The sequence below is a fragment of the Dipodomys merriami genome, unplaced genomic scaffold (assembly GCF_024711535.1).
Source record: "Dipodomys merriami isolate MVZ:Mamm:240054 unplaced genomic scaffold, mDipMer1.0.p SCAF_24, whole genome shotgun sequence".
Classification (NCBI taxonomy): Eukaryota; Metazoa; Chordata; class Mammalia; order Rodentia; family Heteromyidae; genus Dipodomys; species Dipodomys merriami.
The window spans coordinates 1864344-1892285 of NW_027203826.1; the positions used below are offsets into that span (position 1 = coordinate 1864344).

Consider the following 27942-nt stretch of genomic DNA (forward strand, 5'->3'; position numbering starts at 1 on the left):
TTCTCCAACCACAATTATTTTTAATCTATGAAACAGAGTTTCCTTACAGATTAAGTCATTTTTAGAGGAGTGGTATTTACCATTGATGTAATCTGTTTAATATGACTGTAGTCAGAAGGGAATTTAGGCCTATTATTTTTCCAGAAATTGAAAAAGTACCATCATTAAGATATGGAAGAGAAAGATTTATACCCATCTTTTTGGGACATGTAAGATGAGAGTGAAGTTTCACAGTTGGAGAATTTGTGGATATTGCTGGAGGAACTGGAGATGCTCTCAAGTAAGCGGGTAATTCCTCTCCCTCGAACACTACTGTTTTGGCCTGAAAATTTCACCCCAGATGGGTAATCACCTAGGATATTGAAAATTCAACAAAAGAAACACAGCAATTTTACAATTTTATGATCAAGAGACACTTCAATTAACTGATTCTTGTACTATTTAGGAGAGAGGTCTTTAAGGCAAAAGGCTTGTTTTAGTTGGAAACCTTAACTGAAATTCTTCAGATACTATGTGAAATTTGATGTCACTTGTTTTTGAAGAATCTCATTCCCAAGTGACATTACCACATGAAAACTATAGCACCTATAAGAAATATTTTCTTTTAAATATTCTGAAAAAAATTGAGGTGTAAAATTTAAAAAAATTTGGAGAAGTTATATAGTACTAAAGTGACAGAAAAATGTAAACACTCAAATTGCTTAATATGTAAATGTCAAATAAAATGCCTAATACAAGTTAACATAGAAACATGTTTAAATACCAAATCCTAGGATCCTTGTATGTTGTAAGACTCAAACATATTTAAGATATGATCTTATAAAATTTAATATGCTCACCAGTGAATGCGTTTGATCTTTGTTCCTGATTAGAAGAGTTGAAATGACAGAATCCTGGACTCTCAACTCTTAGCTTCTGTAAAGTAATGGGAAAAATGTTTATTTCTTATTAATTATTGGGTGGTCTAACTTCTATTTCAAATTATTCTTTAAAAATGCAAACTAAAGCTAGCACAGTGGCTCATACCAGTAATCCTAACTACTCAGGAGGCTGAGATCTGAGGATCAAGGTTCAAAGCCAGCTTGGACAGGAAAATCTGTGAGATTCTCCTCTCCAATTAATGACCAGAAAACTGGAAGTAGTGCTGTGGCTCAAATGTGGTAGAGTGCTAGCCTTGAGCAAAAAAGCTCAGTGACAGTGCTCAGATCCTGAGACCCAACCACCGACAAAAAAAAAAAAAAAAGCCAACTCTGGACATTGGTTGCTGGCTCATACCTGTAATCCTAGTTACTCAATAGGCTGAGATCAAAGGATCAAAGTTTGAAGCCAATCAAGGCAAGAAAGTCTATTAGACTCTTGTTTCTAATTAACCACTGAGAAGCTGGAAGTGGTAGAGTAGAGCTCCAGTGGTAGAGTGCCAGCCTTGAGTGAAACAGCTAAGTGACAGCACCCAGTACTGAACAACAAAAAATGCAAACTAATACCCAAGTGCTTTTCCAATGTTTGATCAATTTCTGTTGCTAAGAGGAGGAATTAGGATAGTAGCTAGAGGGAAATTAGGAATTACAGAGTCAAGAGATAGCATGTTTACTGAACATGGAAGGGAAAGAAAGGGTGATTTACCAGACTGAAAAAACCAGATATATATGAAGGTATCATCAATGGCTCACTTAAAGCTGGTGGTAATAAAAATTTGGTTAATACGAGTCAGCAAGGTGGTTTATTTCCCATCTTACTTCACAGGTATAGGACCAGAATAGGTGAAGAGTTGGATTAATCAGGGTATTTTGTCATTCAGGTAGGATGAGGAAAAGAGAGCTAATGGAGTTGCTTAGCACAAGCAATCTAAGTTGAGAGGAAAGGTGAAGTGTGGAAAATGAAGGTGGTAAAAAGGGGATATGAGTTCTCAGCTTTACACATCAGTAGTACCTCTGGGACTGGGCTATGCAACAGTCCTGTATAGGATCATAAAATAGGAATTGTGGGTCAAAGAATATTTTGAACTGGGGTACCAGAGGGACATGGTGATAGTCACAATGGAAGATATTTGAAATTGAGAAGATGAAGACACGACCAGTAGGGTGTAGGAGGCTACTCCAGGAGTAGGAACTTAGATCATGGGAGACAATGAGGATGGGAATTCAGTGAAATGACTACCTATGAGGCAAAAGAAATACATGATTTTGATGGAAAAACTACTCTCCTGCATCAGTGTTTCTCCTAACAATGAATATCAACCTAAGTGCCTACTACTTCCCAAACAGGGATATCAAGTATTATGCCCTGGATGGCATGAGATTCAAAGCCCAAGAAATTTAGAAAGAAGGTATGCATGGTGTGGAAGCTAAAATCAAGAACATATAGGCAGTCTTATGACAAATGAGAAAATACAATATATCACCATCTGAAAGCACTAATGGAGAAGCAATGGCCTCACATAACCAAAGTTTAGTTAGCAAGGAGGCATTAATTTCTCCTCATAAGTCTGAGGATACCTAAAATTTTACTGATGACTGAGGGTCCTTACCTGGTAACGCCCTGCATCCAATACAACCATTTTGGGTGTCACACTATTGCTGGCTTCATAATCTTGCAGTGGTACATGAGCTCCTGTAATCTGGACCCCAAAGAGAGTGGCCAGAGAATTACTGATGCAATACCTTTAAAAAAGAAAACAAACCTCACTGTAAGAACCTTATCCAATTCCATTTTAGAAAAAAAAGTATGTATCTTTAAATGTCCAACAAAGTATAAAGATACTATTCTGAATTGGAAAATAAAATTAGAGATCCAGAAGAGATTGAAATAAGCTAGTATTCATGTCATAAAAAGGTTGTTACTTGTAAGCAATCTTCTGATTACCAGACAAAATTTCAAAGAAATAGTTATGATTATCAAGACTGCCAGGATTCACAAGTGTTTAAGAAAAGGGAAGGGAAGAAGCAAAGATATAACTACAATTATAAGTTGTTAATCACCAGAACCAACCATCACCTGCTATATGAAAGGGCTAGCAGGTTAGTCAGAGATCAGGAACTATATACTTTCACTACAAAATGAGAAAATATTTGTTTCTGGAGCATCTTTGCAAAAAATGCTATCCTAATGACAGAAGCAAATTTCTCTCTCCTATAAGATTTCAAGAAGGAAAATTTCAAGAAGTGCTTCTGAAGATTCACCCAGATTGTTCAAGTAGAATAATAAAAGTAAGCTAGGTTAAAAAAAAAAAAGAGCTTTGGGGGCTAGGAAGGTGGCTCAGTGGTCTTGCACACATGAGGCCCTGGATTTGATTCCTCAGCACCACATAGCAGAAAAAGCCAGAAATGGTGCTATGGCTTAAGTGGTAGAGCACTATCCTTGAGCTGAAGAGCTGAGGAACAGTGCCCAGGCCCAGAGGTCAGGCCCCACCACTGCTTAAAAAAAAAGTGCTTTGTTTTATAATTAAATTATAGTAAGGGAAATAACCAGATTTATCACAGCTCTCATAATGAGATCGAGCAAAATGGGCACAAAAATTTTCAGTTCAGAAAACAGCATCATGAAGAAACTCCTTTTCCCAACTTACGCAATCTTCTTGCAAACAGCTAAAGCACAAAATAGAATATCATTTTCTTCATGCCACTTGCACCTGTGGAACAAAAAGAATTTTAGTATCCTAATTTGCAGTAGCACTACCAAAGGGTTTTCATGTGCCAGATTTCTAATTTACCTGAAATCATTTAAAAACTGGACACTATTATTCCAAGATTAAGGTTTCTAATTTAACCCACAAAAACAATTTCTATAGGTAGATTTTATGATACTCTGGTACAAATTCATGACAATACACAAACTACACACAACCATAAAAATTAAATTTTACCTTAATATGAGTGTTCTAGAGGCACAGTACTGAGTAAAGCTTTTATGTATTCATTCAACAAACATTCACTGAGAGTACACTATTTGCCAAGTATTGTGTAGGCACTAGGGATACAGAATTGAATGAAACAGTGCCATAAAATTTACTTGCTGGTGGAGAAGACAGACTAAAAAGGATATGCAAGTATAATTAGACAATTTAAGTGCTAAGGGAAACAAGACAGAAGGAAAAGATGATATGAATTGTAAAGAAGGGTCAACAGGGCTGGGAAGGTGGCTTAGTGGTAAAGAGCTTGCCTTGCATGCATGAAGCCCTGGGTTTGATTCCTCAGCACCACATAAGCAAAAAGAAAAAAGCCAGAAGTGGCGCTGTGGCTCAAGTAGTAGAGCACTAGCCTTGAGCTAAGAGCTGAGGGACAGTGCTCAGGCTCAGAGTTCAGGCCCCACGACTGGACCCCCCCCCAAAAAAAGGGTCAACATCTTAGATAAAGGGCCAGAAAAGTTATCAATACAGAGGTGATGTGATAGAGGAAATAATCATAACAAGTTATATGATCCAACAGTGTTGCACATACACTGACACAACGTATCTGAAGAACCACTTTAAACTTGTATCTTTCCAGAGTCTATTAAGGTGCAGAACAGCATTCATTACTATAGAATACAATGCTTACCTAAACTGACCAAGAACCTATGTAAAACTCTGCTGGGCGCTGGTGGCTCACGCCTATAATCCTAGCTACTCAGGAGGCTGAGATCTGAGGATCTCGGTTCAAAGCCAGCCCGGGCAGGAAAGTCTGTGAGACTCTTATCTCCAATAAACCACTAGAAAACCAGAAGTGGCGCTGTAGTTCAAGCGGTAGAGTGCTCGCCTTGAGCTGAAGAACGGAGGGACAGCACCCAGGCCCAGAGTTCAAGCCCCATGACCAACCAAAACACACACACACACACAAAAAAAAACTGTAAAAATCTGCACTTACTTGTAAGTATGAAACCTTAGTTATTAATTTTTTTTTTTTTTTGCTGGTCATGGGGCCTGAACTCTGGGCCTGGCCACTGTCCCTCAGCTCTTCAGCTCAAGGTTAGTACCCTACTACTTGAGCCATAGCACCACTTGCGGCTTTTTCTGCTTATGTGGTGCTGAGGAATTGAACCCAGGGCCTCATGCATGCGAGGCAAGCACTCTACCACTGAGCCACCTTGCCAGCCCCAAAACCTTAGTTATCTTAACTGAATGGCTAGCTTCCAGACAAGGAGAAAAGCTAGAAAATAAAAATTACTTGATATTCTGTATTGTTGTCTAAGAACTTACATTTGGCTACATTTTAGAGTTTTATGAATCACTTTTATTTGATTACTCTTCTTTGGAAATGCAGTGGGAGACTTTTTTTTTTTTTTTTTGCAGTGGGAGACTTTTAATGTTACTTTTCAATCTTCCATTCAGTTAACTAGCTTCCATTCAGTGAAGGTAACTAACATTTTACATTTACTGTACCGACAGTTTTTAAAAGTATGTTAACTGAAATTGGAGTTCGTTTTACAATGAAAAAATACAGTTACCATGGCCTAAACACAAAAATTTGGTTATTATTCTTTTTTTGTGTGTGGCTGTACTACAATTATTAACTTAGGAATTTGCAATTGCCAGGCAGATACTACCACTTGATCCATGTCCCTTTTTGTTTTTGCTATTTTTTGAATAGGGTCTCACATTTTTGATGGGGCAAATCTGTACCATGATTTTTCAGGCCTGCTGGACTATACTGATTTTTTTTTTTTTGTCAGTCGTGGGGCTTGAACTCGGCCTGGGTGCTATCCCTGTGCTCTTCAGCTCAAGGTGAGCATTCTACCGCTTGAGCCACAGAGCCACTTCCAGTTTTCTAGTGGTTTATTGGACATAAGAGTTTCATGGACTTTCCTACCCGGGCTGGCTTTGAACTGCAATCCTCAGATCTCAGCCTCCTGAGTAGCTAGGATTACAGGCGTGAACCACTTGCGCCCGGCTTTATACTGATTTTTACTGGTGGAGATTGGGCTATCAATCCTTCCATCTCTGCCTCTTGATTAGCTATAGAATTACAGGCATGAGTCACTAGGCCTGGATGATTATTATTCTTGATGGTAACAAGACAATTAAATTACAGTCCAACACTTTAGTCAAAGTTATTTAAGGAAATATTATTTTGTCTCAGAAAACTTTCTAATTTTTGATAAGATTAAGAAAAAAGCCAGTACTGAAATTGCAAAGTGTGCAGTTGCTTAGAAGGAAATCTCAGATGCAATAGTGGAATTCTCTTTTAAGGAGCACCGCTTCCCCAACATAATGGTACAGGGGTCAACAATGAATATAAACACAGAGCCCACATGGTTGTGTGGAATTTTAGAGCTATGTTACCCAGTAGCTACAATAATGGTAATGAATTCAAATATTTCAACATATCACCCATAAACTTAACAGACTAAAACAGCAAAAAACAAAAAAAGGACAGACAAAATCTACACTGACAGTATAAATAGGAGACAGATAATATAAAAATCAATTAACTGGACAAATTACACTTCAGCAACTCCTTAATCTCTCACCTCAAGTCTTTATGTGGATAGTGGAATCCAGAGGAACAAAAAAAGACTTCAGAAAAGAGAGAAAGGAAATGAAGAGCTTAAATAAACTAAATTCATCCCCATAAAAGTCCATTGTTGAAATAAACACTGAAAATTAGTCCTGACTGCAGGAAAGTACCTGTGGTCAAAAAGAGAATGGGAGAAAACCCCTTTAGACACTGGGTAGAGGGTAAATTTAGGATTCTGTAAGTTTAAAGAACCTGCACATTGTGACACTAACAGAAGAGGGCACTTTTGAACCAAGAGTCAAGCCTCTCCAAATCACCTGCCAACAAATGCAGTAAAATAACATCATCTACAGTTACAATACAAAGAAAACAGAAAAATGAAAATCAAAATACTTTGATGACACCTGTCCCCCTAAAGTTAAGAACTCTGACACATTTCATACTAAATTAAACATACTCAAACAACTATGTAAATATTTACAACATGTTCAATAAGGAACAGAAATATACCCTTAATAAGAAACTTCAAGCAAGGCACTGATGACTTACACCTGTAATTCTACCTACTCAGAAGGCTGAGACCTGAGGATTGAGGTTTGAAGCCAGCCTGGACAGAAAAAGCAATGACTCATCTTCAAAATTCATTAGTAAAAAAAAAGTGGAGATGCAAACATGGCTCAAGTGGTAGAGCACCAGCCTTGAATGGAAAAAGCTAAGAGACAGAGCCTAGGCCCTGAGTTCAAACTCTAGTACTTTTACAAAAATAGAAATTTCAAAACTAAAAGTAGAAATGAATAAAAAATAAGATAACGAGTTGAATAAATTGACAAAAGGTATTTTAAAAAATCATATGAGGGAAAGAAATAACTTACAAAGTGTCCCAAAACGAATAGATTTGGAACGATGAAAGAAACTGAAGAAAGAAAACTATTTATGAGACTAATTTATAAAGTAAAGAGAGTAATAAGGAAAAATAAAATGAAATAAGCCCAAACATACATACACAGGATTCCCTTAACATAAAAGTAAACACTGAAACAGCACTAATACTAATTCTGAAACTACTTCTAAGAAACTACAGAAATAGAACCTGACTCTGAGTATTGAAATGGCTCACCACACACCTCAAAAAATGGATCTGGAACATAAATTCAGAAAAAAGATTCTAGTAAAACTAACAGGCTTTAAAGATGAAAACATTTTAAGTCTCCAGACAAAAATAAAAGTACCTGTTCTAGAAAGCACAAGGCCTTTAGTCCAATCCCTGGTACCACTTCTCCTCCCCCAAAACTAAAAAAAAAACAAACAAGACAAATAACCCCAAATCCTGTTACTACTCATCAATAAAGTTACAAGATAAAAGGATTACATTTCTAGCCCCTCAAAACTAGAAAAAAGAATAATACAGTACAGAGAATAAGGTAAAAGACATATATGAGGATGAGAACAGAAAATCAGATTTAAAGAACTCACTAGTTTAAAGGAAAAAGTAAATATACAAGAAATTACAATATAAATGTAACTACTAAAACAAGACATTTTAGGAGACTATCTTCCTTGGAGACTTTTAAACAAATTTGAAAATCTATTTATTAGTATGATTTCCTAGGAAAATACAAATTACCAAAATTAACTCCATTAAAATTAGAAAAAGTCTAATTAAACCAACATCTGTAGAAGTTATCTGAGAATTGTCCCCCTCCCCTGAAAAAAATGCACCAATTCCAAATATACACAATTTTGTGTGGAAAAAATTAAAAATATCTGAAAATACACAAAAGTAGATTTGAATAACACAAACACATTCCTTATTCTTGGCTACAACTCAATATTGAAAAGACTTTAGTTCTCCCCAAGTAAATCTATAACTTTACTATATTCTCACAAATGTACTAACATTCCCTACAAATATTTTTAGGGAGCTTTAAAAGGAAATGAGTGACATTTCTGAGTAAACTATTAGCAAAAGCTGCTTTTGCTAATTCAAACAATTAAGTCAACAAATTGGAAATAAATTATGAATACAAATAAGCAAGTAAACTTAACTGTATTTCAAACAAGTAATTCAATTGCTCTGAAAGGGGGAAAAGAGCCCAAATAACTTCTGAAGAGAGTATTTTGACTCTTACCTTCAAGCTAAATAAATCATGAGCGGACATTTATCTTTATTTTGGTAGGACTAGTGTTTGAATTCAGGGCCTCACCCTTGGAAGCCAAGAGCCTTTATTGCTGAACCAGCCTTGAGCCCATTCATTAAAAACAAAAACCCCAGGAAAACAACAGTGGTATCACTTAATGATACCACTTAGTTCTGAAACCAGTTTCAATGTAATCTAATACTCAATAAATTAAAAAATATGGTAAGTTAAAAAAATTCTCAAACTTCTCTGAAGAAGAAAGAAGGATGGCCAATAGACACATGAAGAAATGCTCAACCTCCCTAGCCATAAAAGAAATGCAAATCAAAACAACATTGAGATACCACCTCACCCCAGTTAGAATGGCAAAAATCAAGAACTCTAACAACAGATGCTGGAGGGGATGTGGACAGAAGGGAACCTGACTTCATTGTTGGTGGGAGTGTAAACTTGTTCAACCACTTTGGAAAGTAGTATGGAGGTTCCTCAAAAGACTCCACATAGAGCTCCCCTATGACCCAGCAGTCCCACTTTTGGGTATTTACCCAAATGTTTACAAACAAGACCACACTAAAGCTACCAGCACAACTATGTTTATTGCAGCATTATTTACCATAGCTAAGATATGGAACCAACCCAGATGCCCCTCAGTAGATGAATGGATCAAGAAAATGTGGTATATATACACAATGGAATTCTATGCCTCCATCAGAAAGAATGACATTGCCCCATTGGTTAGGAAATGGAAAGACTTGGAAAAAATTTTATCAAGTGAAGTAAGCCAAGCCCAAAGAAACATAGGTCCCATGATTTCCCTTATTTGCAATATCTAGTATATGTATGAGTCAAGCAGAAAAGGTCAGATAAGGTAATGTTAGGAAAATGAACCCTAAGATATGTATTTTAAATGTTTTTTTTTCTTTCATGCATTTATTTCTAACGCAATTATAAGATTATTTCTTTGTTGCTTTGTATGTCCCTCCCCCACAGTATCACCCCTGCTTTCACTGTATTTAATGTCAGTATAATTTGTGGAAGGGAAGGGGAAAAACAAGTCATTTAAATAAGGATACAGGTGGACCTGTTGCAACAATGAGAAGTACAAGTTGTCATGTTGAAAACGAACTTTACAACTGGGGGGGGGGGGAAGGAAGATGGGAAGGGATGGGAAGAGTAAACAAAGGAGGAGGCTGCAATGCTTGATAAGAAATGTACTCACGGAAGGGATGTGAAGGGTAAACAAAGGAGGAGGCTGCAATGCTTGATAAGAAATGTACGCATTATCCTGCCCATGTAATTGTAACCCCTCTGTACAGTATGTTCACCAAAAAAAATTAAATTAAAAAAAAAGAAATGTACTCATTATCTTGCTCATGTAATTGTAACCCCTCTGTACAGTATCTTCACAATAAAAAAAAAACAGAGTTGGGGATAAGGAATGACTGTTACCTAGGTTGGCATTACATTGGCAATATTCTTGTTTTCACTTATTCAGTAAATAAAACTCATGTGTATCACCGTCATATCCAGTTCAAAAAAAAATTCTCAGTCTCAGAACAAAAAAATACAAAGGTAAAGTAGAAAACTAAAGAACTTTATGGTACTGGATTGGAATTACAGGCTCTGTGGGAGGAAACTCATGCTGACACACAGAGAGAGGAAAAAAGATAAATACTTGTAAAAAAAATTAAGTGAAGTAATCCAGACCCAAAGAAACATAGGTTGCATGGTTTCCCTCATTTGTGGTAACTAGAATGTGCCTATAAATCTACAAGTAAACACACTGGATGGTAAAAGACAAAAAAGTACACTAGGACATGATAAATTATATGTTATATTATATAAATTATATAAATATATATAGTCACACAGTGAAACCAAAGGAAGATATTCTTAGGAAAGGACACAAAGACTCAATAGCTATGTGCAGATGATCATAGAAAATAATATCTATCAAAATGAACTCTAAGAAATGGCGTTTTGTTTTCTTTACCACTTGTCTTGTTAGTTTTCTGTCTTTGGGAGGGTAAGGGAAAGGCACAAAAAGGGTAGGACAACAGATAAACAAATGCAGCAGTGATTCTAGACACTATTAAAAATGCACAACTTATGGGTGGGGATGAGAGGGAAAAACTGGGAAAAATCAAGGGAAGGGGTGGCATTGTTCAACAAGAAACATACTCATTACCTCTTATTATTATATGTATGTAAATATATAAACTGTAAGCCCCCTGTATATCACATTTGCAATTATATGTGTGTGTGTATACATATATGTATTTTAAGAAAAAAAGACAAAGCGGGAGACTTATTTCCATAAAAACAGGATGTGTAACACACATTTCCTAGATCTGCCCACTAAGGAGACCTAAAATCAGTGACAAGCTAGTAAGGAGAATAGCTAGCACCCAGATCCTCTATTCTAAATACTATTCGCTATTAAAAAGAACCAAAGCTGGGATCAGAGAAGTTCAAGATAAGCCTGGAATGCAATGTGCTAAAAAAAAGCAAAATAGAGCTCAAAGATGAGTTAATGTCAATACAACATAAAAGAAGAAACTACTGCTTGAAAGTCTTCCACTGGCCATGCTGAACAATCTGAACATAAAATAAGCTATACTAATAAGAGACTATAATTCACTTAATAGGAAACTACACAATAGTCATGTAAACAAAAACAATAGGTGAAAAGGAAAAGCTCTTTCTTACAAAATTCCAATAAATGCAAGAATAATTGAATTAAAAAAAAGTGTTTTACAAATGTCATAGTAACTGACCCAGACCAAATCATGGATAAATGGTAAAACTAGTATATAAAATTTTGAAAAATACAGTATCTAGCTAATCTTATAGTATATATCCATAAGGTATTCTAGTAACATTAAGGTACAAAATTGTTACTTTTCAATCTGACAACACACTATTTTAAGCAACTGACTTATCATGATCAGAAAAGGAACCAAATGAAATCCTACCATTCCTGTAGTGACACACTGCAAAGATACAGCACGATTGTTGCTGTACTTTTTCCTCAAAATCCAAAACCTTAATAAGGACATACAGACCAACTCAAATTGACATTCATTCTATAAAATAACTGGGCTGTACTCTTCAAAATAAAAAAGGTAAAAATCATGAAAAAGCAAGACTGAGGAACTTTCCAGGTTTAAGGAGCCTAATGAGTTACAGCAAGTCCAACATATGATCCTGGGTTGGACTCTGGATATTTTTTCACTACTAAAGACATAGCTGACAATTAGCAAAATGTACATCTAGTCTTCTAAAACTGAACATCATCAATGGATATAGCCTGATTCTGAGTTTTACTCTGAGAATAATGAGGTAATGAGGTGCAAAGGGAATGGTAACAGAAATTTATTTGACTTAGTAAAAAGTGTACACATATTTAAAGACAAAATTAGAAAGGCAATCTATTAAAATATTAAAATTATTGGATCTTACATATTTTTACAATGGGCAATTTTTGAATAAATCTAAGCTTATTTCAAAATAAATATGCCTGTCAATTTATTTCATTTATATAATAAATTATGTGTTATAAAATAAAAACTGTCTAAATAAATCTAAAAACATTTTTTTAATCACTAGAAATTCTAATAAGAAATAGTAATTAGCAAAATGCCAATGGCTCATGCTTATAATCCTAGTTACTCAAGAGGCTGAAATCTAAGAATCGCAATTCAAGACGAGCCCTGGCAAGAAAGTCTGTTGGATTCTTATCTCCAATTAATCACCATAAAGCCCAAAGTGGAGCTTTGGCTCAAGTAGTAGAGCACCATCCTTGAGCAAAAAAGCAAAGGAACAGTGCCCAGGCCCTGAGTTCAAGCTCCAAAACGAGCACCAAAACAAAAAACAAAACAAAGGAACTATTCAGTTTGTCAGTTTTTTGTTGTTCTTGTTTTCTGTGCTGCACCCAAGTAATATTATCTTACAATCAATAGAATTTTATGTTCATAAAAATAGTACTTCCAAGGTTTCAGAGGGAAATACTGCATAAAAGGCACAAAAAACTAAAATATAGCTCAGAAGTCAAAATCACATTACAAAAATCACCACCAATACCTTGTATCACTAGAATAATCCCACATGGCAACATCCAGGAGGCTTCGAACCCAGGTCTTAGAGGGCTCCTTGAGGAATTTTTGTTGGTAGATCTCCACTACAAGGTCCTCTACAGAGAGAAGTTCTAGGTCTTGCCTGATTTCTTCCAGTAATAAATAGAAACAGATATACAGTTAGTGACTTTGGGTACTTAAAACATGTCAAAATGGAAATAGATATAATATACTTCTGCAGTGAACCAGGATTTTATTTACCTGATGTCCTCGCCATATGCTTCAAACACCAGATGATTCTGGCTCTATCAACAGACTTAAGAGAGAAAAAAATTATTTGTATTTTTCTTCCATTGTGATTTAATTACAATTAATTAACACTGTCCTTTCAAATGCTAGGAGATGCATGAAGGAAAGAATAAATAGTTTATAACATCTAAATGGGAACTATTAAAAAAGAGTGGCATTCATTACAAAAGACAACTGCTAGTATTAACCAAATAATTTAAATATCAACGCTAATAACCCCATGAAAAGCAAGTGAGACACATGGGCAATGAAGGAATAAATCTTCACCACTTTGCCACCCACTAATCAAAACTTTGAGTTCTAACCTGGAGGATTTTAATGAAATAAAGACATAAGTCTTTCCTAAAAATTACAAAAAGAGAAGCAAGGGACTGATAGAGAGACCATTTTGAATAAAAGGTAATCTTGTATACAGAATATATCAATCTTCAGGGCAAAAAGATATTACAAGTATTTCAGAAGAGAACTAAAAAAAGGACATTTAGAAATGTTTTCAACTTTTGTAGTCTTCAAAGTCCCTCCAAAACACAGTAATTTAAAAGAAAATGTATTATATTAAACTGAAAGTAACTCAGAATGACCATGTTTTAACATACAGCTAATGCACAGGAGAAAATTCTCCTATTGGTACATCCTGTAGATGTAGTATCTAAATTTATACTTTCAAAGAGCTTCTTAACTGGAAATTACCTTGCAGTAGATAGGTGGCCACTTCCCTGAGTTTGGATGAATAAATCTATAGAAGTTTTTTAACACAGTTGCTTGGTCATGCCCAAATTCAAAGTTTGAAATAGGAATCTTGTGACTAGAATCACCTGGAGGAAATTAAAAAAGAGGATGAAGTGCAAACATTGAGGAAAGACAAATATGGGAAGTATGGAAGTAGAGGTATAAGAAGAGAGTAGTGGGTAACTCATACATATTCATTTGTACCAACCTTGGTTCCAATTAGGTACTTTGCATATTTTAATCCATAATTTTATAGCCACTCTGAAAAGTGGCTGACACAATCATAAATAAAGAACTCCAAGAACATAAGAAACTAGCAGTAAGTTGATAAGTGCTACAGTCATGACTCAAACCTAGGTTAAGCAACAAAAGCTTTTAGTATTTTCACTATTCCATTGGATGTCTTTAATGTTTTGTTAATAAGGTTGGTGAAATTAATTGTAATAACTGCATTTTAAACAGTTGTATGTTACCTATATAACCTATGTAAGGTAATAATAAAAAAGTAAAACAAAAAGGCTATGCATGATGAAATCATCAACTCAGAAAGTAAAAGACTAGATTCAAGTAATTCAGACCAATCCTCTCATAAAAAATTCAATGACCCTGAATATACTAAGAGCATACACACACAGATAAGAATTACTTGGTCAACGTGCAAAAACCCAGAGAAGTAAAAGGTTTTGGGTTTTTTTTGGGGGGGGGTGAGGGAGGAATAGTTTTGTAGGACCCCCTAGGGACTCAAAGAACCAAACATAAATGTACTGTGAAGGAAGCTATTGTTATACTTCCCAAATCATTTTTTTCAACATCCTAGACAATCAGGTACACAAAGATAAAAGAATGAGACTGATGTGGATTGTCAGTGGCTCAACACCTATAATCCTAGCTACTCAGGAGGTTGAGATTGGAGGGTGGAGTTTCAAAGCCAGCCTAGGCAAACAAAACCAAGACTCTTAATAGCCAATTAGCCATCAAAAGAGCCAGAAGTAGAGCTATGGCTCAAGTAGCAGAGCACCATCCTTGAGCAAACACACTAAATGGAGAGCACAGGCACTATAAAGAAGAATGAATGAGAAGTAAAACACAGATAGACACAAGTACTTAAGTTATTAGGCACAAATTTTAATTATGCTTAGTTTGAGATCAAATTATAAATCTCAGTACAATATGATAACCTGTAACAAAAGATGCAGGAGAGCTCAACTCCTGATTGATAGATGAGGGAAAAACAAAAGGAAGGGAACACTTGCTTGTAAGAACTATAGAGATATAAAGAGGTATATAACTATAGAGGTAATACAGTAAGGAATTAGTGGCCTGAAATCTTGGAAAGACAGTAATACTGGAATGTTGAACCCAGAATTCTGGATCTGCTTCTTCTCAGTGGCATTTACCAGTGCTAGAAAAAAATATTTAGAGGCTAAGAACCTGGATAAAGTTGTTAATAGACCCAACACTAATAAGGATTTAAAATACGATTCTAATCTTACTTAATAAAACATTATAATAAGATTTCTATTGTCTGATGGCTTTCATTATTTATGCTGTAAAGTAAAATGTGAATTTTCAGATACTTTTTTGGTTGTAATCTATCTGTCCTCCCTCTTTTTGAAAATTAAAAGATAATCTAAAATGGATTTAGCTCTTGTAAGGTCTGAAGCCCAATTTAAAATCACCTCAATCCCCAAAATTGGATTAAGTTAATCTGAGATGGCTGGTGACTCCAGCTGTCAGATTCAATCATAAATCTTCCTTGGAAAAGAATAAAAACATTTAATATGTACTGTATAACACTTAGTTAAAATACATATATCAAGAGATCTGCTAATTTGAACATCAAGATAATCAATAGACTATGAAAAGAGATTTAAAAGAAGAGTTGTCTCATAGGATTACTGACATATGACTTTAAAATAACTAGGCTCCTAATATTTAGTGAAGTAAAAGAGAATTAATTTCTATGGAATCATTAAGACAGAAATTTTAAAAAATGAAAACATTTTCTAGCTTATGATGGCAAAGTGACCTTGATAATCAGTTATACAAAGTTAAAGTTGATCTTTCTCATAAATGCACAAATCCCAAAACAAAACCTAACTCAATAATTTAAGACATATACTTACTATACTGCATTTGCTCCTGGAATATAGGGATAGTTTATCATTGGTAAATAACCATATGAACCAAGATCACAAATCTTTCATGCTAGAAGAGAGCATTCAGTAAAATGTTCTACTGCTATGTTCTAGTCTAATGGGAAACAAAAGGATTAAAAAATCTTGTTAAAGTAGGCATAATAAAGGAGAGAGTTGCAAAAAGGAAAAGAAAACTGCATCACACAGCCCACTTTTTGGTAAATCACTAGAAACTAGAGGTACTAGTTGGCATATTGAAACAAATTTTAAATGAAAAACATATAGATAAAAAAAGAATGCTTTCACAGTTATCAATTTGTAACAAATTTACTGAAAACTTAAGAGCTTAGCAAGAGGCAAGATAAAACCAAAATATAAAAGTCAACAATTACGAAAAAGCAATGCCAAAGGGTATCACAAAATGTACATGTAACAGAAAATCTTAAGCTGACTATGAAGAAAATGATAGACACGACAGACTTCAAAAGTGAAAGAATGGTCCGAAGTTCATAAGAAGACTCAGTATTATGAAGATGCCAGTTTTCTCCAAAATGATCTAAAGATTTGAAGATGATTCCAACCTAAATGCCAACAAGGGCTCTTATGAAACAATAAAAAAAATTCAAGCTAAGTGCTGGTGGCTCATAGCTATAATCCTAGCTACTCAGGAGGCTGAGATATGAGGATTGTACTTTGAAGCCAGCCCAGGCAGAAAAGTCCTGTGACGCTGTAACTCAAGTGGTAGAGTGCTAGCCTTGAGCACAAAGAAGCTCAGGGACAATGCCCAAGCCAAGCCCTGAGTTCAAACCCTACAACTGACAAAAAAGAAAAAAATTCAAAAGTGTGGACAGAGTAATAAAGTCTCAAAAGCAGTAGCAATATTGTTCCACAAGCACAAGGCCAAGGGACTTATCTAACTAAACATTATCAAACTATTGTATTTAACATGATCTTGACACCAAAAGCCAAGACTGACAGAACAGAATAGATGCACATGAAACAGATACATGATATGCAACAAGTGGTACCACATGTTGATGATCAAATTGATTATTCAATAAAGGATGCTGAGACAACTAATTATTTACCTGGGGAAACAATTAAATCTAATTGTTATCTCATACTATTAAAGTCAAATCCAGGTTGAATAAGGACTTGCATTCAAAAACCAAAACTTCATACATTTCTTGAACAAACTGATCAAGATGCATTTTACATGTAAATTAACATGTTGAATAAAATTGCTTTATACAACTATTTAAATAAACTAAAAAATAAATTACATAAAAAAGAAAACAGGAGGCTATATAACTTTCAAATACAGAATTCCTAAACTATTTTTTTTTTTTTTGGTCAGTCATGGGACTTGAACTCTGGGCTTAGGTGCTGTTCCTGCACTCTTCAGCTGAAGGCGAGTGCTCTACTGCTTGAGCCACAGCACCACTTCCGGTTTTCTAGTGACTTTTATTGGAGATAAGAGTCTTAACAATCTTTCCTGCCTTGGCTGGCTTTGAACCTCAATCCTCAGATCTCAGCCTCCTGAGTAGCTAGGATTATAGACGTGAGCCACCGGCGCCCTGCTTCCTAAACTATTTTTTAAAACAAATCCAACACTCTCTTGTCAGGTGCTGGGGGCTCATGCCTATAATCATAGCAACTCAGGAGGCTGAGACCTGAGGAACATGATTTGAAGCCAGCCCAGGCTGTAAAATCCATAAGACTCTTATCTCCAATCATGCACCAAAAAAGCCAAAGTAGAGCTGTAGTTCAAGTGGTAGAGACCTAGCTTTGAGCAAAAAAAATCATTGGTCTCTATGTCTGAAATTCTTCAAGTCTGAAATTCTTCAGTTCTAACATGCCAAATAAATTATAATGCCTATGAAGCAGTCACAATTTCATTTGTATGTAATTCTTGAATTATAATAGTTGCTTCTTACAGATGAACAACTTTCATTTCAAATACTTCTATAAACTAGTCCCGTTTTAAGGTTAAATAAAACTTTTAAATATAGAAATTGTTTAATGCTCTCTCATCAAACAATGACATATTTGCATTAATCTGACTTAAAAAAATAAACTACCAGTCAGCTCACATTGATTTTTAAGGACTGAAGTCTATATGTAAAAGAGGCCATGAAATGTTTTAACTTTCTGAGTTTGCTTTATTTTGTTTAGTACAATGACTTCTAATTCCATCCATTTCCCTGAAAATGACACAATCTCACTGTTTTTTATGGCTGAATAATACTCCATGTGTTTATATACCTCCTTTTCTTTCTCTGTTCATTGATGGACACATGCTGATTCCATATTGGGTTATCGTGAGTAGCTGATAAAACCATGGGTGTACAGACATCCCAACTATATGTTGGTTTACATTCTTCCAGATAGTATATGCAGGAATGGAATAACAGGATCATATGGTCATTTTACCTTGTTTTCTTAGGAAACTTCCACCCTGATTTTTATAGTGTCTCTATTAATTTACAGGTTCTAGCATGTATTAAGGGTCCATCCCTACTGTCCCCTTCCCTCAATCCTCACCTGCACTTGTTCTATCTTCTAGATAACAGCCATTCTGACTTAGGTGAGATGAAATATGTTTTGGTTTGCTTTTCCTTTGTGGTTAATAATGTTGAATATTTCTTCATCTATTTATTAGCTATTGGCACTTCTTTGGAAACCCTTCTATTCATTTGCTCATTTACTAATTGGAATATTCTTTCAGTGTTTAATTTTTGGAGCTCTTCATACATTCTGGCCATTAATCCTTTATTTTATGGGTAACTGGCAAAGATTCCTCTCCCATTCTGTAGGTTTTCTTTTGGCTCTAAAGATTGTTTATTTTGCTGTGCTGAAGTTTTTAAATTTGATGTTATTTTTCAATTCTTGTTTCTTTTTAAGCAATTAAGAGTTTTACATAGAAAAACATTACCTGTTTCTATATCCTAAGAGTTTCCTCTATGTCTCCTTTAGCAGTTTCTGGTCTTACATTAAGATATTTGATCCATCTGGAATTGAATTTTTGTACGGGGTGAGTGACAGAAATCTAGCTTCATTTTCTACATTCAGACCCAGTTCTCCAAGCATCATTTGTTCAAGAGACTTTTTTCTCCAAGGTAGGTTTCTGGCACCTTTGTCACAAGTCAGATGGTTATAAGCTGTGTGGGCCCATTTCTGAATCTTCTATTCCACTGATTTACCTGTGTTTTTGCGCGAGTTCTATGCCATTTTTGCTACTATGACTCTGTAGTAAACGTGACACCCAAATCTGGCATTATTCTTTTTATTCAGGACTGCTTTGGCTATCAAGGTCTTTCATGGTGCCAAATGAATTTTTAAGACTAATATTTCTCTTTTGGGAAGAATGACATTGGAATTTTGACAGAAATTGTATGGAAATTGTAGATGGTTTTCAGTAGCACAGCCATTTTCCCAATATTGATTCTGTTAATCTATGAACATGAAAGGTTTTTCTATCTTTTAGTGTTTTCAATTTATTTCTTTAATGTTGGAATAAAAACATAATTTTAAAAATTAAAAACATTTCTAAATGGCCCTAAATCAAAATAAATCTGAAACCTCCCTCAGAAGACTTTTCTAAGTAGCTAGTCAATACCTAGTCAATAAAAGTAGCTTATCTTGAAATCCAAGGATACACAGTATTTAGATAATACACCACATTCCCTTAGAAAGAAGAGATAAGACTATGAAAATTTGAAGTTTTTCAAGATCATAGATAACCTCTATCATTTTTAAGATTTTTATTTTTTAAAAACTGTGGTTTTTTAAATTGTCAAGGTGATGTACAAAGGGGTTACAGTTAGATAACTAAGGTAATAAGCACATTTCTTGTTGAGCTTTTGAGCTTGTTACCTCCTCCCTCATTTTTCTCCTACTTTCCCTCCCTCCTAAGACCTCCCCAAGCTGTACAGATCATTTCCAACATATTGTCTTGTGAATATCACTGTTGCATTGGTTCTCCCCTTGTCCTTTGTCCATTCTGTTGTTCCCCTTCCCTAATTCAAATAAATGTAAATACAATACTAGGGTACCAAAATCAAATACAGTGACAAAAGGGGGAGCCATAGGAGGAAGAACATACAGAAGAAACAAATAACACAAAACATTAAAAACAACAAGTACAAAGAAAAACCTCGTATGTCCAAGTCTTGGAGTTCATTTCACTGAGCATCAAATTATAAGGTCATATGTACATACCTATTGAGCTATCTACTCATCTACTAAGATTATCCTAGGTGTATAGTAATTATTGCAAATAAGGGAAACCATGGGACCTGTATTTCTTTGGGTCTGGCTTGCTTCACTTAATATGATTTTTTTCCAAGTTTTTTCCATTTCCTTACAAATGGGACAATGTCATTCTTTCTGATGGAAGCACAGAATTCCATATATGTGTGTGTGTGTATATATATATATATATATATATATATATATATATATATATATATATATATATTCCATTATATAGATCACATTTTCTTGACCAATTCATCTACTGAGGGGCATCTGGTTTGGTTCCATATCTTAGCTATGGTAAATAATGCTGCTATAAATATAGTTATGCTGGTAGCTTTAGTATGGACTTGTTTGTGGTCATTTGGGTAAATGCGCAGAAGTAGGTTGCTGAGTTATAGGGGAGCTCTATGTTTAGTCTTCTGAGGAACCACCATACTGCTTTCCACAGTGGCTGAACAAATTTACACTCCCACCAACAATGCAGTAGCCTTCCCTTTTGGCCACATCCCCTCCAGCATCTGTTGTTATTAGAGTTCTTGATTATAGCCATTCTAACTGGGGTGAGGTGGAATCTTAATGTTGTTTTGATTTGCATTTCTTTTATGGCCAGAGAGCATTTCTTGATGTCTCTACTTGCCATTCTTATTTCCTCTTCAGAGAATTCTCTCTTTAAAAGGCTTTAGCCTGCTTATTAATGGAGTGGTTATTTCTTTTGAGGATTTGTTTTTGGGGTATTTAATTTTTTTGTCAGTCCTGGGCTTGAACTCTGGGCCTGGGTACTGCAGTATTTAATTTTTTGAGTTCTAAGTATACATTAGATATGAGGCCTTTCTCTTGTTGTATGGCTGGTGAAAATCTCCCAATCTGTGGGCTTTCTATTGATCTTGCTAGCTATGTCCTCTGCCATGCAGAAGTTCTGCAGCTTAGTTCAATCCCATTTGTCCAACTTTTCTTTGATTTGTTGTGTTTCTGGGTCTTTATTAAGAAAATTTTGGCCTGTGCCTAGAAGCCCTAGAGTTTCTCCTATTTCTTGTGTAATGTTTTCAAGGTGTCTGCTTTGCCTTTGAGGTCTTTGATCCATTTGGAGTTGATTCTGGTGCAGGGTGATAGATAAGAATCTAGCTTTTCTATAGGTGTTTAACCAATTTTGCCAGCACCATTTACTGAAGAGGCTGTCTTTCATCCATTTTATTTTTTTTAGCTCCCTTATCAAAGATTAGGTAGCTATAGGTCTCTTTTGGGTTTGTTTCTGGGTCTTCAGTTCTATTCCATTGGTCCTCAGGTCTGTTACTGTGCCAGTAACAAGCTGTTTTGATTACTATGGCTTTGTAATAGAGTTTGAGTTCTCTCCTCTGAGCCTTTGCTGTGTCCCAGAGGAGCTGGCAATTTATATGTTCATTTTTGTTAAATATTATGAACATTTGAATTTCCTTTCTAATCTTTTTTATGACCCACTGGTGGTTCAACAATGTGCTGAACCATGTGTTATAGGATTTTCTTTGGTGGCTTTTCCCTCTATCATTTTTAATAGAGATTCTCCAACAATAATCTAAGGTTAATATTTTCCCAGCTTAAGTTATGTATGTTAAAGGAATAAGTCATAGTTAGGCATGTATATATTCAATTCCTACAGTCTATTCTTTCATACTTACTTGCAGCCTGACAGTGAAATCGAAATCCTCGTGGAATTTCACCTATAATGTAAAATATTTTGTTGAGAGACAGAAATCTGGAAGTTCTCTAGTTGTGCTACAGTAATACTCCATAGGATGACCAAGTCATACATGGGCAGGTAATTTTAATTATGTAAAAGTAAAAATTAAACTTTATCTTTCTTTTTTAAACAAGAGTCTTATTTAGGATTCTACAAATGGGCTCCAGGGGACTATGGGGCCCCCTATTACATCAAGTATACATCCATTTCCCAGAGGATAGAAAATATCCAAATTATATCTTTTTAGTGTTTTAAACTCATATGGAAAAACATAGCTATTTGCTTGTCTTAAGTAGCAACATTCATGTGAGTAGGATTTGTTTTTTATTATCTAAAAATAAAGCTGTCCTATTTTAAAAAATTTACCCATCTCTTCTTTTTATGTATTTCTTCCTCCCTCCACTGCTTTTTTACCTTCAAGTATATGGTAACTAAACTCTATCCTAACTAAACTAAAATGCTAAATATTCAAACTTAACTAAAATGTATTCTCTTTTTTTTTTGGGGTCCGGTCGTGGGGTCTGTACTCTGGGCCTGGGCGCTGTCCCTCAGCTCTTCAGCTCAAGGCTAGCGCTCTACCACTTGAGCCACAGCACCACTTCTAGCTTTTTGCTTATGTGGTGCTGAGGAATCGAACCCAGGGCCTCAGGCATGCAAGGCAAGCGCTCTACCACTGAGCCACCTTCCCAGCCCCACTAAAATGCATTCTCTACAGGCACCAAATCCTGTGTTTTCACAGGACTCACTTTTTTTTGAGGAGGGGGAGCATTTGAGACAGGGTTTTAACTATGTAGCTCAGGCTGGCCTCAAGCTCAAGATCCTCCTGCCTCAACTTCCTGAATAGTTAGATTACAAAGGATACACTTTCTATCAATACACAGTATCCAACATGTGTCACCAAGCCCACAGCTCATCTACTCCTTACAACAGCCCTCTAGTAGGTATTATTCCTACATTACAAACAATCTAATTTGTTCAGAGAGATTAAGTAGTTTCCTCAAATTTGCAATGCAATAACAGCTGAAAAACTAGTGACCACCACTGATGTGAAAGAGAAGGGAAATGGTAGAGAAGGAAAATGGCAAGCATAAAATAAACTTTCAGGAAAGCCTCAAAATGTTAAATTAAGTAAAGGACAGCATATACATTTTTCAGATGTTCTGGTCACCCAATTATTGTTATTGCTATTATTATTACTGGCAATACTGGTGTTTTAAACTCAGAACTCTAAGTTTCCTAAGCTGGCATTTTTACTATCTAGCCCTAACTTTTGCTCATTAATTTTAAGATAGAATCTCCATTCCAACTCAGGCATCTGACTGTATTAGGTAGGGTTCCCAGGAGCCAGGTCAACAGGTATGAGCCTCAGAATCCAGCTCTTCACTGAGTAGATGTCCTAAGAACTCCCATCTATCCTCAAACCATGATTCTAATAATCCCAGATAACTAGGATTACAGGTGTGAGTTACTGGCACCAGCTCTGTCCACCCAATTGTAAACTTCAGGTAAAGAACCTAAACCAATAACCTATGTCAACATCTAATACCTAATGATTTTTCAATTATTGTCAATCTTATCACATTTTGAGAACTTAGTTGTACCTCAGCATACTATTAATAAATGAAAAGAAACAATACACTTTTAAGATCCGGCATCTACTCTATGTGGGTACTTACCAGGATTTATAAAACTGTGAAATTCTGCCATAATACCTTCTTGCAGAGAATATTTAACACAGCCAATTTCACAAGGGAGGAATCGCTGTTCACAATGAGGAGGTAGCTCACCATGGCTAAAAATGTTCAAAAAGTAAAAAATACCTCCAAGGAATGCTACAAAACAAAAAATTCCAGGTGAATGTCTCAAATCTATTTCTTTCAAAAAGCCTGCTTATTCACAGATGAAAAAAGCTTTAGAACCATTCTTTTGTGTTCTTATATTTCTAATATAGCTGGAAAACAAATGGTCAAATCTTTTATACTTTACTACTCTTTGTGTAAAACACCAAAATTATTTGAACTTGAAGCAGATTCTATATAATTCAGCTACAGATAAGCCTTTACTCTCAAGAATGGCATAAGAAGAGCTATAACACATATTCCAGCAAACATTAGCTTGATTAAGCTATGAAAAAGATTGGATAATTAACAAATCCTTCACTCTCTATTCTCTTGCTCCACACTCCCCCACCACCAAAGTTTGAGAAATAAATTCCAACTGTATCATAAATAGACTCTGTAAAGTATGGAAAACTTAGTTTATTCCTTTTGTATTTTTTTCTACTATATGTGTACTTCCAAAAAAAAAAAAAAAAAGCCAGGCACTGGTGGCTCATCCCTATAATCCTAACTCCTTAGGATGCTGAGATCTGAGGATCTCAGTTTGAAGCCACTCTGTCAGGAAAAGTTCATGAAACTCTTACCTACACTTAACTAGCAAAAAGCCAGAAGTAGAAGTGTGGTTCAAGTAGTAGAGTGCCAGCCTTTGGCAAAAATGTTCAGGAAGAGCACCCAGGCCTTGAGTTCAAGCCTCAGGACTGGCACAAAACAAACAAACAAGAAATGTAAAAATGTGTGAAGTGTTTTTACTTACCTGGATAGGCTAATGTTAAAAGTTGATTAGTGTTAGCTAAAGGCAGGACCCAATTAATTAAAACAGCTACAAAAAATAGCAAATAGCAAAAACCCTTTTTTTGCCAGTCCTGGGGCTTGACCTCAGGGCCTGGGCACTGTCCCTGAGCCTCTTTGTGCTCTACCACTTGAGCCACAGAACCACTTCTGGCTTTTTCTGAGTAGTTTATTGGAGCTAGGGTGGTAAGCATGAGCCACCCACACCTGGTGCAAAGCACTTTCACACGATTTTTGTGGTTATCTTTATGTGTCTCCTCCAGGGTATTTTTAAAAATTTTAAGAACTAGTCAATAATAACTGTGCATCTTAAATAGGTAAAATTGTGTGTCTTAAATGGCAAAATGGGGTTTGATTGTATATTATATATTATGGTTTGAATGTATATTATATATTGCAGCATGATCAAATCAATCTAATTAACAAATCACATTTTTTCATAATTCAATCAACTAAAATTTAGTCTTCAATGCTGAAATATACATCATTAAACTACAGTAACAATTCTGTACAATAGATCTTAAACCTCTTATCTGCCTTTATAATTTAAGTGCATTTAAGTACATCCTTATAAACAAGTCAAAGAAATATCAATGTTTAAATAATGTTTGGGGTGATAAAACAGATTTTTATTATAAAGGACTCTTGGATTATGTCAATAAGTGAAAATTATCTTTAGTGCTATAATATTTAAACACTTGTACCAAATACTTTGAAATGGAGGATCAAAATGAATAAAAACATATTTACTAATATGACAGTGCTTTGAGCAATATAGCATAGTGTTTTTTGTCTGTTTTTAGCAGTGTTTTGAACATTCAAAGTTGAGCAGAATATTTTCAGAATACTCTACCTTGATCATTTTTTAGAGACAAACTTGACATATCTGGGGGTGAAACAGTCTGCTTTGGTACAAGCATACCAGGCCTCCTCAGAGGTGTGGCAATGAGTTTCTAAAGAGAAAGAAAATCATTGATCACATAATTAAATTTACCAAAATAAGTTCCAAATAGCCCATAGATTACCTCAGTAACTTCTCAACACTAATTCAATGAATATATTTGTCTATAGCATCAATATCCAAAGACAGAAATAAAAGTAAAAATCTATATTCTAAATCAGGTGAGTAAATAATTCAATTAATGAAAGTCACTTGACCAGTACTGACTACGTTAATCTTCCTGTGTCACCTCCCACCATATACAACACATGGACCAAAAGAACACCAAAGGCCACTATATCCTGTTTAGTTTTCTCTTAAAGTAAAAACCAGATCATGTTGACTTGACGTCTCATATGAGACTTTTTTTTCAGGTAATATATAAGAAATGACAGTAAGAAAAAAAAATTAAGGTTCACAAATGTGCCTATGTAAAAATTCAACTGATTAGTGATCATCAAACATAAATCCCCAAAATAAAAATCTCTCAAATCTCAAACAAGAAAACTTGAATTTCAATCCAATGTTAACAGTTTAAGAATGAATTTCAGTATTACAAAAAAACAAAAACACCATGATTTGAATGTATGTGTCGAACCCCATAATGACCTTTTACTTTCCTATTATAAATTACCAAGAAACCAAATTTTATTTTGTACTTCAACATTCTTCCACTCAGAAATCTACTCAAATCTTACTCAATTCTTTTACCTATAATGTATACAAATGTTCACCAATATATTTTAATATTTAAAACGCATCAACTGACAACCTTGGTTCTCAGTGTCATTTACAAACTATAGTGTAGATTGTAAAAGAGGGACTTTGGGAGGGAGAAAGCAGACGGGGGTAAACCAGGAAGAGGGAAAAGAAAGGGCAAGAAGGGATTGGGTGTGACTATTACAGAAATATATACATACAAAAATAGATTAACAAAAGGAGGGGACAGAGGGGAATTAAGAACAAGTAATACAGAGGGGTGAATTTGATCAAAGTCCATTATATAAATAATTTTACCCCTTTATACAATAAATTGATGCTAATGAAAAATGAAGAAAAAAATGTCAATTTTTAAAATTAAAAACAACAAAAAAAGCCGGGCGCTGGTGGCTCACGCCTGTAATCCTAGCTACTCAGGAGGCTGAGATCTGAGGATCGCGGTTCAAAGCCAACCCGGGCAGGAGAGATCGTGAGACTCCTATCTCAAATAAACCACCAGAAAACCGGAAGTGGCGCTGTAGCTCAAGTGGTAGAGCGCTCGCCTTGAGCTGAAGAGCTGAAGGACAGCGCCCAGGCCCAGAGTTCAAGCCCCACGACCGACCAAAAAAAAAAAAACAACAACAACAAAAAAGAATCCAAAGGCCTAAACTATTTTTAAAAACCAAAAGACAAAAAAGGCTCCTTAATCATTAACGAGTTGACAGGGACACTTGGAGACCATTTACTCAACTTGTAAATTCAAATATCTCCCAAGTTACCAAACAGGGATTTCTCAGGCCTTTCACTACCAAAGTATACCAACTTTTCTGTTCTGAGTTGTGAAGGCTGCTGGTTGTGTGTGTCTGCTAGTACCAGGGCTTGAACTCAGGGCCTGGATACTGACCTTTGGCTTTTTTACTCCAAGCTGGTACCCCACCACTTGAGACAAACCTCCATTTCCAGCTTTTTGCTGGTAACTGGAGATAAAAGCCTGACTTTGAACCTCAATTCTCAGATCTTAGCCTCCTGAGTTGCTAGGATCACAGGCATGAGCCACCAGTGCCCACCCTCCTACTGGATTGAGTCATTCTAATACCAGGCAACAAAAGAACGACCTCCTTTCCTCACCCTAACCCACATCAGGCAGTTGTCTACCCCTGATCTTTGACCATTCACTCAAACAGCATTTTCCAAAAGAGCTTGTGTGCCAGGCCTCTGTTTCCCCTTATTTTACCTGCTTCTCTGAAGGCCCAGAATCCTTTCCCTGGGCAGCTCTCCATTCTCGAGCCATTTCTGTGTATTTCTCCTTTTCTTCCTCCCTCAGGACCTTCAGGAAATAGAAAAGAAAAGGGAAGCAGCAGTGAAGATCCCGTGTGGGCGTGGTGGGTCCCACTGTATACGCCTGGGCATCACAAGGCCACAGGTTCTGGTGTCAGTTTGTCCCTCGCCCTAGGCCAGGGATCCCCTCCCCCCACTCGCACTCCATCAGAGGTCAAGCTCGAGGCCTGAGGGGCTCGGGCTCGGGGCTCGGGCCTCGGGCCTCGCGGAGGCCTCTTGCTCCTCACCCCGCACTCTGGCTCCTCACCTTGCCCTTCTGCTCCCCACCTCGCCCTCCTCGCTTGCCCAACTGCCCTGCCAGGCCTGGCACGCTCTCCCCACGCCTTACCGCCCAGTCAGCGGAGCAGTAAGGGATGGCATCAGCCACGCGAACCACGGGCAGGCCTCTACGGCGTAGTTCCGGTATCTTCTCTTGCACGAAGAAATAGTAAGCATTGCGGCTGGCCCTGCGGTTCGGCATGGCGAGCACGGTCAGGCTTCGACTCGGGCCTGAGAGGGAACAAGCTGCTGGCGCCCTCGCTGGGCTCCCGCCCTTAGTAACCG

The 27942-nt window shown here is 36.1% G+C and overlaps 1 protein-coding gene across 1 annotated transcript; it reads right to left on the minus strand.

The window, feature by feature from the left end:
* Mael (maelstrom spermatogenic transposon silencer) lies at window positions 1-27942 on the minus strand. The gene is made up of 12 exons (XM_070034175.1): window positions 27728-27942; window positions 27296-27388; window positions 25276-25375; window positions 23472-23627; window positions 21734-21775; window positions 13645-13769; window positions 12907-12961; window positions 12653-12794; window positions 3566-3628; window positions 2528-2660; window positions 840-915; window positions 1-352 (listed from the first exon to the last, which is right to left on the minus strand). Exons 1-12 carry the CDS (start codon window positions 27857-27859, stop codon window positions 165-167), a joined length of 1305 nt encoding a protein of 434 aa, XP_069890276.1. The 5' UTR covers window positions 27860-27942; the 3' UTR covers window positions 1-164.

Bases quoted from the DNA above. Each gene is read 5' to 3' on its own strand.
- Mael (XM_070034175.1), bottom strand. From the start codon at position 27,859: ATGCCGAACCGCAGGGCCAGCCGCAATGCTTACTATTTCTTCGTGCAA. The intron at 25,376-27,295 runs GTAAAATAAGGG...CTTTCTCTTTAG, and splicing joins CTGGGCCTTCAGAGAAGCAG to AAACTCATTGCCACACCTCT. The intron at 13,770-21,733 runs GTAAGTATGAAA...AATTTCCTCCAG, and splicing joins ATTTCACTGTCAGGCTGCAA to GTGATTCTAGTCACAAGATT.